Raw genomic sequence first — 19,565 nt, forward strand, 5'->3', positions numbered from 1 at the left:
TCTTAGATGACCAAGGACAGAGATTTTTTTTTAGAGAAGGTGAAATGTTGAATTGAAGAACCTCTGTGATAAACTTTCAGATTCTCAATATGTGATTACAGTGAGCTTTATTTTGAAATGATAGGCAAAACACATTTTACCTGTTAATTTTATACACAAACTCTTACGTCTCTCTTTTTAAAAACTATTTATTTATTTATTTGGCTGCGTCAGGTCTTTGTTGCGGTGTGCAGGCAGGCTCTAGAGTGTGCGGGCTCAGTAGTTGAGGCACGTGGGCTCTAGAGTGCATGGGCTTAGGTGCCCCACAACGTGTGGGATCTTAGCTCCTCTACCAGGGTTTGAACCTGCGTCCCCTGTATTGGAAGGTGGATTCTTAACCACTAAACCACCAGGGAAGCCCCTCTTACCTCTCTTTAAAGAAAGGTGTTTAAAAGTGTTTCACAAATAAATTCGTAGTATTGCACAGTGAAATAAGATTGAGGAATGTACATGAAGTTTCTATTAAACTATATGTTTAGTAGACATCAATGATTAAATCAAATCTCAAGCTGATCGTTTCAACTCATTTTCTTGAAGTTGAAGATTGAGTCAAGCTAAATTAAATGCAGGTTAAAAGTATAAATGGAGAGGTTTTAAATGGTTATAAATGGAGAGGGAATTCCCTGGTGGTCCGGTGGTTAGGACTCCACGCTTCCACTGCTGGGGGCCTGGGTTTGATCCCTGGTCAGGGAACTAAGATCTCGCAAGATGTGCGGCGTGGCCAACAACAAAAGAAGTATAAATGAAGAAAGTTTCTGAAATTGTGGAGTTTCTTTCTTGACTCGGCAAACATTTTGAGTCTCTGTACTGCTACCAGGAGCTCGTAATAGTGAGAGAAGTGGACAGGGATAGAGCTTCTAAGAGGACCCACTTCCTAGGAAGGTGATGTCTGAACTTATTTCTTTTCCCCCTTTATTAGCTTTAAAAATTATTTAAAAACACATAGTCATTGAAAATATTAAAACAATCTAGAAGTATAAATCGTAAGAAGTGTAAATCCTTATTTTCACTTTCTGCCCTCTGATCCTCATTCTTCAAAGTTATAGTTAGCAGATTGGTAAATATGCTTCCAGATTTTTTCTTATGCATATACGAATAGGCTCCCCACTCTACCCCCCCCAAAAAAACTGGGCTCACACTATATGTAATTTTGTAACTTGCTTTTCCTCCCTTGTGATGGTCTGTAATGTATATGTTTCCATCTCAGTAGAGACAGATTAATCTCATTTAAAAACCTGCTGCTTCACATAATAGGATGGAGTACCATCATTTATTTACATTATTTCTCATTGCTGGACATGTAGGTTTTAAACCTATTTACAAAAAGTAGATATCCTTGTACTAATATATTTGTTTTCTTTTGTGAATTAAGTTTTAAATGATGAGTAACATAGAGGCAGGTGAAGAGAATGAGGATTAATGTGAAGGGGAAATGTTTTCTAGGCTAAGGGAACAATGTGTTCTTTGAAAACACTGCTGAAGAAAATGACAAACTTTTAGTTAGGGGAGAAGCATTTCTCTTTCTATGCTGTGGAAGTATAGCACCTCTTGTTTTCTGGAAGTATAGCACCTCTTGTTTTCTTAACTGTGCTAGAGTATCTCATTTTGTGGAATCGGCATTTCTTTGCTGAATAATTTATGGTTACATAATTTTCTCATTTTGGAGATTAAAAATTTTTTTCAATAAATGTTACCAGGTAGAGAAGTAGAACCACAAGCTGATAAAAATGGTATTCAAGAGGTCACACAGAGGTTCTGTGGGTAGTTTTGGGAATAGAGCTTATATCTTAGCTATTTTTCTCTTCTTAACAGTGTCTAACTGAGAATTCTTGCCCAGAGTTCAAACTAGCTTTTTGGGTGGCTAGTCCCCCACTGTTATCCAATTGAAACAAATTTCGGTTGATTCAAAAAACAGGTATTGCAAAGTTGCTAGTTTATCAAGTAGTTATCTTAAAATGGATAGATAGATGGCTTAAAGTAGATGAATAACATTTTTTACTCCTAAGTATAAAATATTGTCATCCTTAAAAAGTTTTAGTTGCTGCTGTTTTGTTCCAAATTTCCAATTTTGGAATGTTGCCCTATAGGGCATATCAAGTACTACTTAGTGTTAGAATTTTATCATTCCCCTGACAAGGAAGAGAATCTGCTGATTTCTTTAAAAATACATAGGAAACAAAACGCGGTCTTAAACAAGGGTCATAACATCTTTCTGAACTGTTTCTAAAAGTAAAAGCCTTTATTTTTGGTTACCAAGGATGCTTTGCTGTTTGGTTACATGTGCTTTGTTGAATAGAAATATAAGTCTTTGTAAGGCTCAACTTTCAAAATTTCTTACTTGTTTTTAAAAACATATGCTTAATAGTTCTAATTAGTGTTATTAATTTGAATAACATGAATGCGTTCAGTAAATTAGCCTAATGTGTTCTCTCATTACCTTAAACAATAATTGTATTATGTGTTGTAATACATGGTTATGAAGTATTCATACTTTGTTCTAAGGGAGTTATTACTTTATGTGAAGTGTAATTTTTTAGCATTCATATCTATTTTTTTACTTGGAGTTATTTTTCAAGAGTAAAGTATATGTTTAAACACAAAGTAACTTACTTTATGTTTAATTTTTCTAGGGCTGCTTTGGAAGAAGTAGAAGGAGATGTGGCAGAATTGGAACTGAAACTTGATAAGGTAAATTTTACTTTAACTTTTTAAAACATTAATTCTTGTTTTGCATAATGATTTGTTCCTGTAACACTAGATGGTTCAAGTGACTTTTATCTCCATGAGGGTAAATGCTAATATTATCCCAATATTATGAAGAAGTTGAGGCTAGAGACATTAAGTAGTTTGTTGAAAATTTAATCTAAGTGCCAGAGCAAGAATCTGAACCATGTCTGACTAGGCATCTTTTATATTGTTGGACGGTTGTTTCCTTCTCCATCAAAAAGATTGCAGTCTTTTTTGATGCTTAATGGATATCATATGTAACCTAACCACTCTTGTTTATACATTTGGGTGAGGCCATGTTCAAATATAAAATTTTAAATACTCCTTCCATTTTTTAAAGCTAATGCCAGAAATGTTGAATATGTATTTAATAATTGATATTAAATGGTCATATTCTATGCAAGGGTAAATGTAGATTGATTCCTATCTTCTGTATTAATTATTGATAATCTTTTTTTTTTTTTTTTTGGCCTCTACCCAAGAAATGTTATCTGCTGTATAACAGTGAAATATGAGAATGAGTAAGACATGGCTTCTGATCTTAAGTAACCGTTGTTCATTGTTAAAATTTTTGGAGGTAAATGTGTATATTTGAATACCTTCTCTGAAAATAATTTCCTATTTATGTAATTATTATTATAAATGGAATTATTATGTAAAGCAGTGCTTCTCAAACCTTACTGTGCATAGGAATATGTGGGGTTCTGGTGAAAATATGGATCTAGATTCAATAAGTCTTGGTATCTGAGAGTCTGTGTTTCTAACCAGATTTTAGGTGATACCAATGCTGTTGTTCCATAGACTGCATTTTGAATAACAAGGATATAATATATATTAACTAGACTGATGGTTTTCAAATGTTTTGAAATCATGAAATATATGTATATAATGTAAATAGTATAGAAACTATATAAAGCAGTAGTTATTAGTTACATATGTAAAACAAAATAATTTTAGAAAATGTTTAGTAGTTTTCAAAGCACTTTGATATACAGTATGTTTTTGGATTTTTACAATAATCGTGTGAGGTGGGTAGGACAAGTGGATTATTTCCATTTTATAGATGAGGGTCCCACAGCCCAGAAAGTGAAGAGGACTTGCTTCAAATCACAGAGTTAGAAAAGGCAGAACCAGGGTTAGAATCCATCTGTTTTATTCTTAGTTCAGTGCTCTTCTTGTGTACCACTGTACTCCTGGATCCATGTTGAGGGAGCACATGCCACTTGGAAATTTTCTGAGGAGCACTAGCAAGCTTCCAGGCAAGTGTTTTTAAAAACTAATGTTAGAATTTTTTGTAAGGATATTATTTTCAAGAACTTTATTTTCTATTTAAAATTATGTATATGGGATCGTTGTTGTTGTTATTATTATTATTTTCCCCTGAGGTATTACATTTATTTTTAAGGACTCTGTGAAACAAAGTTTTTAAACCCTTAAGGTAGGCAGCAGAAGATGTAGTTTTGATTTTCTGGTAGGTTTATAAGAGAGTATATAGAAGGAGAAGGCTTTCCAAAGAATCACAGAGTAGTACAATAAGGATATCTATTCTCTTTGGGCAGAACTGCATCTAAATCAAACAAAACACTTGTGTCGGGGGGACCTCAAAATTTAAAGTACCTAAACAGAATCCTCTTACAGTATTTTTGTTAATGATTTGCTTTTATGAGCAGCTATCTCCCCCCGCCCCCTTATATCATTTGGTTGCAGTTGAGAGACTGGTAGAATCTTAAAACCAAAAGATTCAAATCTAAACCAAGTTGTCGCAGTATTGGCATTCAGTACTAAGAACCCTAAATCCTTTCTAGAGTCCATATTACCCAAAGGGCTACTCAGGTTATCGTGGAAGCTTTGGCATCTTTTAAAATATCATCTTCCACCCAAATAGAATTTCCATAGTTACTTTTATATTTCTCTAGTTTAAGATCTTGATCCCTTATACAATGTCCCTTTCCCAAATTCTTAAGCTATTACTGATCATTTTTACTTTAGAATTATGAGGAGTTACAATTAAAGAAGAGAGCCTGTGAGGAGCAAGAAATGGTTGTTATTGAAGGAGGTGGCATTGAAGGACTTGTGGAGGGGAGGGGTTGCCTAAAACTAGTTTACCGATTTCATAACTTTGTGCAGGACCAGTTGTACCTGTAATATTGCAAATCATGGCAGCAACAGGTTTAGCTAGCTTGATGACCTAGCTTATATTTATTTTGCTTATAATGTATGCCACCAATAGTTACACTCTTTCTGATGAGTAATGCTCCATGAATGGATGGCATTATTCGACTAGGTCCAATTATTTATTCATTCTGCCAGGTGTTCTGGCATTGGCAATACACAGAGCATCATAGTGGCCATCTAGATATAATTTCTGTATCTATTGCATCTTCTCACTGGAATGCTTTTTCCTTGTTTGTTAAGCAGATACCCTTTAAATCACAGCTCAGGTACTACCAAACTTAGGTTCTTTTTCAGGTATTGCATTATTTCTTGCATTTTTACATTTTAAAATTGTATTGCCATTTAAATTATTATAATATTATTGTAATTTTTGGTTTGTAGCATAGTCTAGTAATTAAGAGCACAAAGCCTGGAGCAAGGCTTTACCACTTACTAAGCTGTATGGCCTTGGGCAAGTTCCTAAACCTTCCTATGTCTCAGTTTCTTCATCTCCAAAATGGGGAAAATAAGAGTATCTATTATAAGGTTATTATGTGAATGAGATGTGTTAATACATGTTAAGTGCTTTGACACATGACAAGTTCTAAATAAATGTTAATGATGGTGGTGTCTTTTCAACAGACTCTTAGATCTCCTTGAAGACAGATTGTCTTTAACAGGGAAAAAGCCCTCATTTTACTCTTAGGTAAAAATCTTCCCTCTTTGTAGGCTTATGTTATTTAGTATAGCTGTCATCACTGTCATCTAATAAGGACTTTGACAGCTGGCAAAGTATCTATCTGTCTATCACCCAGTCAATCCTTCCACCTGAGTAGCTGCAGTGTATATGTGCTTCAGCTATATGACAATTTCATCTTCCCTCCAACGCCTGCGATAGTGACCTTTATTCTAATTCTGATACCTGTTTTCCTGGCCATATGCTGTGTCTTGTTGCTCAGAGTCGTAATCTCTGAAACTGTGGAATGCTCATTGATATCTTACTTTCTGATGTGAGTCTCCAGTCTTTCCAGTTCTCATCTTGGACTCCTCCTGCTTCTGTTTTTCAAGCTTATCTAAATCTCTAGTCTTTCAGTCTATCCGCTTCCAGTGTTTCAGATCCCTTTTTTATTCACTATATATTTTTTAAAATAATTTTTTTAATTGAGATAAAATTCACCTAACATAAAACCCACCATTTTAAAGTGTACAACTCAGTGGTTTTTAGCATATTCACAATGTGAATATACTACTTAATTCCATTACCCTGATAAGAAACTCTGTACCTGTTAGTAGTCAATTCCAATTTCCCTCTCCCTACATCCTCTGGCAACCACTAATTTACTTGCTGTCTCTGTGGATTTGCCTGTTCTGGACATTTCATATAAATGGAATCATACAGTATTTGACCTTTTGTGACTGGCTTCTTTCACTTAGCATAATGTTTTTAAAGTTCATCCGTCTATGTTGTAGCATCGCCAGTATTTCCCTTTTTATGGCTGAATAATATGCCATTGTATGGATATACCATATGTTGTTTATCCATTCATCAGTTGATGGACATTTGGGTTGTTTCCACTTTTTGACTATTATGTATAATACTGCTGTGAACCCTTCCAGTCTACTCTTAACTTATCACATCATTATTTCTCTTATGGAGACCTTCATTTCCTTTCCATAACACCTACTCTGCAGAATTCTGACTATATTTGTCTAACCATCTATATCTTCTGTCCCTTATCTGGGCTATAAAGCCCTACAGGAGAAGTTACGCAACTGTTTGGTGAAACTAATTGGTGGAGCTACACATACCTGGGATTCATGATGCAAAGCAATTTTTCTGACAATCAGGTTATCTTACTATCTTTAGCATCTCTTATATTTCACTGTTTTCTCAAGATTCACCACCTTGCTCTTCATTCTTAGTAGAGGAACTTGTCTCTTACTTCCTTTTGGTGGGAACACCTTTATTTCTTGCTTTTAATCTAGAAACTTAACAGAATCTGTCCTTATTCCATTTTTTTTTTCCCATTTGAGTGATAAAAATATCCCCTTTCCTATGTAATTCCAAACTGTAACTTCTCAGGACTTTGCTTTAGCCATCTCTCTCCTTTTCCATCTCTACCACCTCATTATTTTAAGTAAACAAAAACGTTTGTTTCTCTTGAATCAAAACAAAACAAAACAAGAGGAAAATCTCACCTCTGACCAGGAATTGCAAATCTTTATCAAGTATTACCATGTGCCAGTAACAGTTTGTGCTAAGATCTTTAAGTGCATTATCTTAACTCTTATAGTAACCCTCTATGGTTTGATACCATTGTCATTGTGTCATACAGAAGAACCTGAAGCTTCTTGAGGTTGAGGTCTCTCCGAATCACTTAGAGCATTAAGTTTGGCGGCAGAATTTGAACCTAAGCCAACTGAGCCTATAAACCTGTTTTTAACCATAATGTTCTACTACCAACCTGTCTGTTTGTTTCTGTTTTTATGGAAACTTTCAATTTAATCATTTTTGAATTATTTAATTTGTTGAGTAAGCAATATCACACATGTGGTACAAAATTCAAAGGTACAAAAGTGTACCTAGTGAAAAATTAGTCATCATCTAATCTGTATCCCAGAGGAGTACACTGACCTAGTTTCTTGTGTGGTCTTCCAGAAATCTCTTAAGCATGTGAAAGATTATATGTATTTGTACTCTTCTCTCCCCACTCCAACAAAGATATTAGCGTTGTTCTAATTTTGCTTTCTTAAAATATATAATTTAGATTTTGTTCCTTATTATTAATTACAGAGCTGCCGCATTCTTTTTAATGGCTGATTGTATCTAATTGTGCAAATATATCTGTATGATACATTTCTAAAAGTGAAATTACTACATTAGAGGGCATGTATGTTTAAAATTTTTATAGCTCTTGCTTAGTTGCCTTTCATAGAAATTGTACCAGTTTACATTCCCACCAGCAGTGTGCGAGAGTGCCTATTTCCCCATACCTACCTTCTCTAAAACAGCGTGTTATCACATTTTTTGACCTTTGCTCTTCTATAAAAAATAGTAATTTACCTTTCTTTTATTATGAGTGAGGTTGAGTTTCTTTTCATGGACATAGGTATATTTGAATTTTCTTTTCTGGGAGCTACCTGTACATGTCTGTCAGCCATTGTTTTTCTAGTGGCTGGTTGGATTTTCAAAAATGAGTTGTATACGCTTCTTGTAGTAGGGAAATTAGTCCCTTGTGATTTGTTGCTAATACTGTTTTCCAGTATTGTCATTTGTCTTTTGACTAAGTTTTTTTTTTCCCTTATCTAAATGTTTTATTGTTATGTATTTGAATTGATTAGTTTCTTCTATGGCTTTTGAGTTTTGCATCCTTTTCAGAAAGACTTTTCCTACTTTGAGATTATAAAAAATACCACTTCCTGTTTTCTCTTGGTTTTCTGATTTAATGTTTTATGTTTAAATATTTATTCCATCTGAAATTAATTTGGGGGTTTGGAATACAACTTAGTTTCTTTTTTTAGATGGCTTTAGATGGCTATCCAGTGTCCTTGTGTCATTTATTGGATAATTTTTTACCCCCCTGGCTGGAGTGTGTATCTGCTTCTTCACTCTGTATTCTCTTCCATTAACCAATTTGTCTGTTCACATCCATTACCAGACTTTTAATTACTGCACCTGTATATTTTAATATGGGGCTAATGTCCCCACCTCATTACTCTTTCAATTTTTTTTGATGCTCTTCTTGCATGTTGGTTACTCATATGAATTTTAGAATTAGTTTTTTTGGTTGTTAAGATACCTTTTTTTTTTTTTTTGAAATAGCAAACCGTTTGAAGGACTAGTCTCTGCCAGCATTTCTCATAGTGGGTTTTGTGGAACATTGGTCCTATGAGGATGCTTCCTCTAAAGAGAATTCAGTCAATGTCAGATAATTTTGAGAAATGCTACCTATTACATACTTCCTTTCTAGGATTCATAATACACATTAATATATCAAAAGCTCTTACAAATTTAGTAATAAAGAAATCTGTTTAACTTGACAAAATGAGTTTCCCAGACTTACTTGATCACAGAATCCTTATTTTGGTATTGAATGTTCCCCTGGGATATTCTATAGAATATATATTGGCGAAGAATTGACCTCTCATTATGTCTTCTTCATCTGCAGTTCATAACTCACTGTAATCTGGCTACAGCCCCCCAGTTTCTCTTAAAACTATTCTTGCTAGGGATGCTGGTGACTGTCACCAAACTCAACAAAGTTTTTTTAAGAGTTTTTAAAACTTGACCTTTATGGATTTTCAACCTATTCATCATCCATCTTTTGATACTTTGTTCTTTCTTGACTTTGATGAAATTAATCTGTTGCTTTTCCTCCTACCTTTCCCTTTTCCTTTTTAGTCTCCTTTGTGGGGTCCTCACTGTACACACTGTGACCCCTACTTTTTATCTAGGCTGTAGCATTGTAGCACTGATACTTTATTTGCTGCTGACTCCTGTGTGTGTATCTACAGTACACTTCTCTTTTTTGAGCTTTAAATATCTATTTTCACTTGGGTTTGATAGACTTTCCACTTGGCTTATTTCACAGACCCATCTACCTCAGGCCTACCTCACAGGCCCAATGCTGTTAAAACAAGTCTTTGCTGGACAGTATAGTGTCTTTGTGCAAATTAGCATCTTGTAGCAGATATAGCCCTCAGCAAGCAGAGCTCAGGCTGGATTTCATCCCCTGTTTTTCCCTTTGGTAGGACACGATCTGCATAATTGTACTTCGGTACTCAACTAATTTCTAAATTTGTCTCCTCTCTTCTCTCCCTGCTTACTGCCTTAATTCAGGCTCTCTTAGTTTTTGGTCTAATCTCCTTACCTTTATTCTTTCCACTTCCGTATCTTACTTTTTCTTCTTTTAGGTCATCATTCTAAAATGGAACTCTGGTCAACTCACCCATTCGATGTCTTTATTGTTTTCCATTTCCTTTCGTATAAAATGTGAACACCTTAGCTTTGCACACAAGGCTATTCCTGATCGGGCCCTTGTATACATTTTCACACTGTGCTAAGCTACTTAGTGCCCCTGGTTTGCCCTGCCGTCTAAGCTTCAGGGCCTTAGAATATGCTTTTCCTAGAGAAGTGTCTTCTTATTACCCTTATCTGATTGGCTAATTCCTGTTGGTGTTCAGGGCTTTTCTCAAGTGTTACCTTTTCCAGGAACCCTTCCTTGATCCCCATAGCCCTCATTACACATTCCTCCTTTGTTACCTCTTGCATGATTTTGATGAGCATAGCAGTTGTACTTGTGCTAAATAGAATTTATCTGCTTTTTGAATGGTTAGAATTAGAACAGAGATTATGTTTTTCACTTCTGTTCCTCCGGGTCCCAGGGTAACAGTTTTAAATTACACTCCTGAGATCCTTGAGCTGTCTTCTAAAGTTTTCCTGAGCTCTTTATCCTCTTCTTGGTGGCCCCTCTTCCCACCCTCTCATTACCCTTCCTTCATCTAGAGCAGCTCCACTTTTATCTTTTTTCATATTAGATTTTCACCCAAGTTTTTGTTTACTTAAAGAAAATGTTCTGTATCTGAGTGAACTGAAGAAAGAAACAAGGAAGGGATAGAAAAAAAAAAAAGAGAGAAATGGAATGAAAGGGAAAAAGAGAAAGATGAAAAAAAGAAAGAATAAAGGAGGGGACAGGAGAAGAGAGAGAGAAGCTCTGTTCTAAGATTTAGCACAATGCCTAGATGGTAGGCATTAGAAAAATATGGTTGATTAAGCAATTCTGCTTTGATAGTCTGATATTAAAATGACCAGCATGACTAACCCACCATACCAGTTTACTTCCCTTTCCTCCACCATACCATAGTTGTGTTTTTAAAAAATCTTTTATCATACTGCTTGCTCTGCCTGAAGTTTCCTTTCCTTCCTTCCAAGGGGTGCTTAATACATTTTTATGGGGTTAATTTATGGGATTGAATTTAACTTGATAAAATGATTGGTTGTTGTTGTTATCAGACAGCCTCTGCATCCTGAAAGGTCAACTTTTTTTGGTACAGTTCTCTTATGAATTTACTTTTTAAGCCAAAGGAAAAAAAGCAATTTTCATTTAGTCTATTTTGGGTTTATTGATGAACTATAATTTGTCTTAACTAGGCTAACTCATGTGGTTAATGCTAGCACTTGTTTGATTAAGTAATTTGTAAAATTATTTTCAATGATATGATGTTTTTCTTTTTCAGCTTGTGAAGCTATGTATTGCAATGATTGATACTGGAAAAGCCTTTTGTGTTGCAAATAAACAGTTCATGAATGGGATTCGAGACCTGGCACAGTATTCTAGCAATGATGCTGTAGTTGAGGTTAGTATTATTAAATTTAGTTAAAATGGTAAATGAAACAAGATGTTAAGAGAATTATGCATCCATTTACCTTATTAATAGTAGTAGTGGTCCTTAAAATTAGAAGTGGAAAAGCTATCATCTGTTGGTGCTATCTGATATAATCCTGTTTTCTAGGACAGTTAGAAGGTGATGGTTGATTTGCATTGTGGATATAAGTTTACTATACTTGCTGCTAGGTGAACTGAAGCATCTACAAGGGGACCTGAGCAGTGAGAGTAGGATCATGCTTATTAGTAGCTGTTTATCGGGGCAAGCAGAGAGCATTAACCCAAGACTAGTATCTAACTATACATTTTGTGGGCTGCATAGGAAAGTTCTGGTCAGCTAGCTATGCTGTGTTAGCTTAGACCCCTTGCTATACTATGTGGTATTATGACATTTCTTTTATGAAGAATAATAACTGGTACAGAAATGGTTGTAATTTGATGATTATGTGATCCATAGATGCCTAAATGGACAATCTTGATATACTCAATTTTACCTTAGGTTTTACATGGGCCATTTCAATTTGCTAGTATAATAGTATTGATAGGGCAGGCTAATTCTTTGACTGTTCTAGGGTTTTATGTTACTACATGTAGACTTGACCTCTCTGCAGAGCATGCCTGAGAGGTAGTGAGATTGTCCTAATGAGAAATAAATGTTACTGTTTACAGTGTAACTTGATCTTTCTGTCAGAAACGCTGAAGTAACATTTTTGTGGCCTATATTAGTAACTCTTAAATGACTTGGTTTTCTTTTGATTTCTTTCTCATAGACAAGTTTGACCAAATTTTCTGACAGTCTTCAAGAAATGATAAATTTTCACACAGTAAGTGTTTAGTAAATAGGTGTTATTATGACCATGTTCATGTTTTAGTACTTTTCTTTGGTGGCAGTATTTTATAAAATTACTTAAGTTGGAAAATGAATGACTTTGATTTGTCAACAAATTTTTAGTTGGGTGGATCTAAAATTCTGTGTGTGTGAGGGAGAGACAGAGGGAGAAAGTATAGATGTGTATTATTTCCCATTCTATAATAGTGAACTTTAATTTCAATGAAGTACACACCCATAAAAGTTAATTTTTTTCCTTTAAGGTGTGCCTTTATAAGTTTTTAAGTAATTTCAAGAAGAAAGATGTACAAGTCATCATTCTAAAATTAGCTATTTCTTTTTAAGATACGAATATATATATCCCCTTTGAGGACAGATCTTCAAGAATGAGGGATATGTATTACTTTTGGAATGTTGTGAAATTCCTTTATAAGTTTTGTAAAAGTTTACTGAAATAATGTGGGATCTTTTAGTTGTGGCGTGTGGGATCTAGTTCCCTGACCAGGGATTGAACCCAGGCCCCCTGCACTGGGAGTGGGGAGTCTTAGCCACTGGACTACCAGGGAAGTCCCTCATTGTGGTTTTGATTTGCATTTCCCTAATGACCAATCTGGTTGAGCATCTTTTCATCTGCTTATTGGCCATTTGTGTATTTTCTTCTGCCATTGTTACCATTGTTGTCCACTTAAGTCCTTTGCCCATTTAAAGTTTTTTTAAATTGAATTCTTTATATATTCTGGATATTACATGCTTATCAGATATATGATATATAAATAATTTTTCCCATTCTGTAAGTAGTCTTTTTATTTTCTTGATAATGTCATTTGATGCATAAAAGTTTTAATTTTTTTTATTGAAGTATAGTTAATTTACAATGTTATGTTTCAGGTATACAGCAGAGTGATTCAGTTATACATATATATATATTCTTTTTCAGATTCCTTTCCATTATAGGTTATTACAAGATAGTATAGTTTTCTTCACTATACAGTAGGTCCTTATTGTTTACCTATTTTATATATAGTAGAGTGTATTATGTTAATCCCAAACTGCTATCCTCCCTCTCCCCACCCCCACTATCCCCTTTGGTAACCAGAAGTTTGTGTTCTGTGTCTGTGAGTCTATTTCTGTTTTGTTAATAAGTTCATTTGTATCATTTTTTTAGATTCCACATATAAGTGATAGCCTATGATATTTGTCTTTCTCTGTTTTACTTCACTTAATAATCTCTAGGTCCATCCATGTTGCTGCAAATGGCATTATTTCATTCTTTTTAGTGGCTGAGTAGTATTCTGTTGTGTGTGTGTGCATATATATATATACACACATGCACACACACACACACCCCACATCTTCTTTATTCATTTCTCTGTTAATGGATATTTAGGTTGCTTCCATGTCTTGGCTATTGTAAATAGTGCTGCTATGAACATTGGGGTGCATGTATCTTTTCAAATCAGAGTTTTCTCCAGAAATATGCCCAGAAGGGGGATTGCTGGATCATATGGCAACTCTATTTTTAGTTTTTTAAGGAAACTCCATACTGTTCTCGATAATGACTGCACCAATTTATATTCCCACTAACAGTGTAGGAGGGTTTCTTTCTCTCCACACCCTCTCCAGCATTTATTATTTGTAGACTTTTTGATGGTGCCCATTCTGACCACAGTGAGGTGATACCTCATTTGTAGTTTTGATTTGTATTTCACAGTAATTAGCAGTGTTGAGCATCTTTCCATGTGCCTCTTGACCATCTGTATGTCTTCTTTGGAGAAATGTCTAGGTCTTCTGCCCATTTTTTTTTGCTGGGTTGTTTGTTTTTTTGATATTGAGCTGTTTGTGTAGTTTGGAAATTAATCCCTTGTTGGTCACAACATTTGCAAATATTTTCTCCTATTCAGTAGGTTGTCTTTTCATTTTGCCTCCTTGGGTAGGTTTATTCCTAGGTACTTTATTCTTTTTCGATGTGATGGTAAATGGGATTGTTTTCTTAATTTCTCTTTCTGATATTTGGTTGTTAGTGTATAGAAATGCAACAGATTTCTGTATGTTAATTTTGTATCCTGCAACTTTACTGAATTCATTGATGAGCTCTATTAGTTTTCTGGTAACATCTTCAGGATTTTCTATGTAGAGCATCATGTCATCTGCAAACAGTGACAGTTTTACTTCTTCTTTTCCAACTTGGATTCCTTTTATTTCTTTTCCTTCTCTAATTGCTGTGGCTAGGACTTCCAAAATTATGTTGAATAAAAGTGGCGAGAGTGGACATCCTTGTCTTGTTTGTGATCTTAGAGGAAATGCTTTCAGCTTTTCATCATTGAGTATGATGTTAGCTGTAGGTTTGTCATATATGACCTTTATTATGTTGAGGTAGGTTCCCTCTGTGCCCACTTTCTGGAGAGTTTTTATCATAAATGGATGCTGAATTTTATCAAAAGCTTTTTCTGCGTCTATTGAAATGATCATATGATTTTTATTCCTCAATTTGTTAATGTGGTGCATCACACTGATTGATTTGCAGATATTGAAAAGTCCTTGCATCCCTGGAATAAATCCCACTTGTTCATGGTGTATGATCCTTTTAATGTGTTGTTGGATTCAGTTTGCTGGTATTTTGTTGAGGATTTTTACATTGTGTTCATCAGTGATATTGGCCTATACTTTTCTTTTTTGATATCTTTGTCTGATTTTGGTATCAGGGTGACTGTGGCCTCATAGAATGAGTTTGGGAGTGTTCCTTCCTCTGCAGTATTTTGGAATAGTTTCAGAAGGATAGGTGTTAACTCTTCTTTAAATGTTCGGTAGAATTTACCTGTGAAACCATTGTGTTCTGGACTTTTACTTCTTGGGAGTTTTTAAATTACTGATTCAATTTAAGTACTGGTAGTTGGTCTGTTCATATATTCTATTTCCTCCTGGTTCAGTCTTGGGAGAGTGTACCTTTCTAAGAATTTGTCCATTTCTTCTAGGTTGTCCATTTTATTGGTATATAATTGCTCATAGTATTCTCCCTATGATCCTTTGTATTTCTGTGGCGTTGGTTGTAACTTCTCCTTTTTCATTTCTGATTTTATTGATTTGGGCCCTCTCCCTTCTTTTCTTGATGAGTCTGGCTAAAGGTTTATCAGTTTTGTTTATCTTTTCAGAGAACCAGCTTTTAGTTTCATTGATCTTTCTATTTTTTTAGTCTCTATTTCATTTATTTCTGCTGTGATCTTTGTGATTTCTTTTCTTTTACTAAGTTTGGATTTTGTTTGTTCTTCATTCTCTAGTTGCTTTATACGTAAGATTAGGTTGTTTGTTTGAGATTTTTCTTGTTTCCTGAGGTAGAATTGTATTGCTATAAACTTCCCTCTTAGAACTGCTTTTGCTGCATCCCATAGGTTTTGGATAGTCGGTTCTTTTTTTGTTTTCATTAGTCTCCAGGCATTTTAAAATTTCCTCTTTGATTTCTTCAGTGATCCATTGGTTGTTTAGTAGCATATTGTTTAGCCTCCATGTGTTTGTGTTTTTTTGCAGTTTTTCTTCTTGTAGTTGATTTCTAGCCTCATAGCCTTGTGGTCAGAAAAGATATTTGATATGATTTCAGTTTTCTTAAATTTACTGAGGCTTGCTACGTGGCCCAGCATGTGATCTGTTTTGGAGAATGTTCCATGTGCCCTTGAAAAGAATGTGTTCTGCAGCTTTTGGATGGAATGCTCTATAAATATCAATTAAGTCTGTCTGGTCTGTATGTCATTTAAGTCCTGTATTTCTTCATAGATTTTCTGTCTAGATAATCTGTCCATTGATGTAAGTGGGGTGTTAAAGTCCCCCACTATTATTGTGTTAATGTCAGTTTCTCCTTTTGTGTCTGTTAACATTTGCCTTATGTATTGAGGTGCTCCTATGTTGGGTGCATATATATTTACAGTTATATCTTCTTCTTGGATTGATCCTTTGATCATTATGTAGTGTCCTTCTTTGTCTCTTGTAACAGTCTTTATTTTAAAATCTGTTTTGTCTGATATAAGTATTGCTACTCCAGCTTTCTTTTGATTTCCATTTGCGTGGAATACCTTTTTCCATCCCCTTACTTTCAGTCTGTATGTGTCTCCAGATCTGAAGTGAGTCTCTTGTAGGCAGCAAATACACGGGTCTTATTTTTGTATCAATTCAGCCAGTCTCTGTCTTTTGGTAGGAGCATTTCGTCCATTTACATTTAAGGTGATGATGACCAATATGTTTGTTTCTATTGCTGTTTTCTTAATTGTTTTGGATTTGTTTTTATAGGTCTTTTTTCCCCTTTCTTCTTTTGTTTTGTCTTATGATTTGATGACTTCTCTTCTCTTCTAACAAACACTGTTATGTTTGTATTCCTTTTTCTCCTTTGTGTGTATATCTATTATAGATTTTTGTTTTGCAGTTACCATGAGGTTTTTGTATAGGAGTCTGTATTTATACATGCTTGTTTTAAGTTGCTGATCTCTTAATTTCAAACACATTTTAAATAACCTGCATTTGTACCCTCCTCCCCCACGATCACTGTTTTTTTTGTTGTTTTGTTTTTAAAATTTATTTATTTATTTATTTATTCACTTATTTGTTTGTTTGTTTCTTTATTTATGGCCATGTTGGGTCTTTGTTTCTGTGCAAGGGCTTTCTCTAGTTGCAGCGAGCGGGCACCACTCTTCATCGTGGTGCGCGGGCCTCTCACTGTTGCAGCCTCTTGTTGCAGAGTACAAGCTCCAGATGCGCAGGCTCCGTAGTTGTGGCTCATGGGCCTAGTTGCTCCGCGGCATGTGGGATCTTGTCCCAGACCAGGGCTCAAACCCGTGTCCCCTGCATTGGCAGGCAGATTCTCAACCCCTGCGCCACCAGGGAAGCCCTACTGTTTTTGATATTATATTCTGCATCAAATTGTTTTCTATATCCCTTAACTGCTTATTGTGTATACAAATGATTTTACTACTTTTGTCTTTTAACCTTACTACTAGCTTTGTTCGTGGATGATTTCCTACCTTTATTGTATGTTTGCCTTTACGAGTGAACTTTTCCATTTTGTGATTTTCTTGTTTCTAGTTGTGGCCTTTTCTGCCTAGAGAAGTTCCTTTAGCATTTGTTGTAAAGCTGGTTTGGTGGTGCTGAATTCTTTCAGCTTTTGCTTGTCTGTAAAGCTTTTGACCTCTCCGTCAAATCTGAAGGAGAGCCTTGCTGGGTAGATTATTCTTGGTTTTTCTCTTTCATCACTTTAAGTGTATCTTGCCACTCCCTTCTGGCCTGTAGAGTTTTGCTGAAAAATAAGCTGATAACTTTATGGGAGTCCCCTTGTATGTTATTTGTTGCTTTTCCCTTGTTGCTTTTAATGTTCTCTCTTATCTTTAATTTTTGTCATTTTGATTACAGTGTGTTGTGGTGTATTCCTCTATGGGTTAATTCTGTATGGGACTCTCTGCACTTCCTGGACTTGGGTGACTATTTCCATCCCCAGATTAGGGAAGTTTTCAGCTGTTGTCTCTTCAAATATGTTTTCAGGTCCTTCCTCTCTTCTCCTTTTGGGACCCCTATCAAGTGAATATTAGCACGCTTGATGTTGTCCCAGAGGTCTGCTAAACTGTCCTTATTTCTTTTCATTCTTTTTTCTTTTTTCTGTTCAGGGACAGTGATTTCCACTATTTTGTCTTCCAGCTCAGTGATCCATCCTTCTGCCTCAGTTAGTCTACTATTCATTCCTTCTAGTGTATTTTTCATTTCAGTTATTGTATTCTTTAATTCTGTTTGGCTGTTCTTTATATATTCTAATTCTTTGTTAAAAGCTTCTAATTTCTCACTCTGTGCATCCCTTATCCTAAGTTCTTTGATCATCTTTATGGTTGTTATTGTGAATAAGGTCTTTCTTGGTTAGATTGCCTATCTTCCTTCACTTTGTTTTTCTGGAGTTTTATCTTGTTCCTTTGTCTGAAACATATTCCTCTGTCACCTAATTTTTTGTAAATTGCTATTTGTATTTTTATGGATGTGGTAGGTTTGTTAAGTTTCTTGACCTTGGAAAAGTGGCCCTCTGTAGGAGACGTCCTATGTGTCCCAGCAGTGCACTCCCCTCTTGTCACAAGGGCTAGGGGCCAGCTGGTCCAGGGTAGTGTCTGGCCTGTGTTTGTGGACTTGGTCCACATGCTGCTGGACTGTAATTTTCTTGCTTCTGGTGTCTGCCCCCTGGTGGGTGAGACTGGTCTAGAGGCTTCTGCAAGCTTCCTGACAGGAGAGGCCGGTGCCTGCCCCCTGGTGGGTGGGGCTGGGTATTCATCTTCTGGTGGGCAGGGCCATTCTAGGGGTGTGTCTAGAGGCTGCTGTGGGCTCAGGAAGTCTTTAGATAGCCTGTCTGCTGATGAATGGGGCTGTGTCCTTGCTCAGTTTTTTGTTTGGCCAGAGGTGTCCCAGCAACTGGAGCCTACAGGGTTTTAGGTGGGGCCAGGTCTTTGTGCCAAAATGTCAGCCTCCAGGAGAGCTCACGCAGATGAATATTCCCTGATACATCTGCCAGCAGTGTTTGTGTCCCCAGGGTGGGCCACAGTCACCCAGGAGCCTCCCCAGGAGACCCTCCAAGACCAGAATTAGGTCTGGCCCAGGCTTCTATCAAATTACTGCTTTTGCCCTTGGTCCTGGTATACCTCAGATTTTGTGTGTGCTCTTTAAGAGTGAAGTCTCTATTTCCCCCAGTCCTGTGGAGCTTCTGCAGTCAAGCCCCACTGACCTTCAAGGCCAGATGCTCTGGGGGCTCTCCTTCCTGGTGCCAGACCTCTAGGCTGGGGGCCTGATGTGGGGCTCAGCATTCTCACTCTTGTGCGAGAACATCTGTAATTTAATTCTCTAGTCTGTGGGTGTCCTACCTGGGGGGTATGGGATTTGATTATATCACAGGTGCACCCCTCCTACCAGTCTTGTTGTGGTTCTGTCTGTATGTCTTTAGTTGTAGAGAATCTTTTCTGGTAGGTTTCAGTCTTTTTCAATGATGGTTGTTCTGCAGATTGTTGTGATTTTGGTGTGTTCGTGAGAGGAAGTGGTCTTAGGGTTCTTCTACTCTACCATCTTGGCCACTCTCTAAAAGTTTTAATTTTGGGACTTCCCTGGTGGCACAGTGGTTAAGAATCCACCTGCCAGTGCAGGGGACACAGGTTTGATCCCTGGTCCAGGAAGATCCCACATGCCATGAAGCAACTAAGCCCATGCCTCACAACTACTGAGCCTGCGCTCTAGAGCCTGCAAACCACAACTACTGAGCCCATGTGCCACAACTACTGAAGCCTGTGCGCCTAGAGCCCGTGCTCCGCAACAAGAGAAGCCACCGCAGTGAGAAGCCAACGCACCGCTATGAAGAGTAGCCCCCGCTCGCCGCAACTAGAGAAAGCCTGCGTGTAGCAATGAAGACCCAACACAGCCAAAAATAAATA

General features: G+C 36.4%; 1 protein-coding gene across 11 annotated transcripts in view; it reads left to right on the forward strand.

Annotated features, from left to right (window-relative positions):
- The window catches only part of ACAP2 (ArfGAP with coiled-coil, ankyrin repeat and PH domains 2), a 178,568-nt gene that overhangs the window by 76,989 nt on the left and 82,014 nt on the right, over window positions 1-19,565 (forward strand). For 6 of the 11 annotated variants that reach the window (XM_089910652.1, XM_089910659.1, XM_089910649.1 and 3 more), the window contains 3 exons: window positions 2,670-2,727; window positions 11,158-11,277; window positions 12,077-12,130. In XM_089910652.1, the coding sequence (XP_089766778.1) occupies window positions 2,670-2,727; window positions 11,158-11,277; window positions 12,077-12,130 (232 nt within the window). The other 5 variants (XM_089910658.1, XM_089910655.1, XM_089910653.1 and 2 more) reach the window with 4 other exon arrangements.

This window comes from Delphinapterus leucas, chromosome 4 (genome assembly GCF_059928025.1).
Source record: "Delphinapterus leucas isolate spDelLeu-1000000601 "Yukka" chromosome 4, BTC_Dleu_Yukka2, whole genome shotgun sequence".
Lineage (NCBI taxonomy): Eukaryota > Metazoa > Chordata > Mammalia > Artiodactyla > Monodontidae > Delphinapterus > Delphinapterus leucas.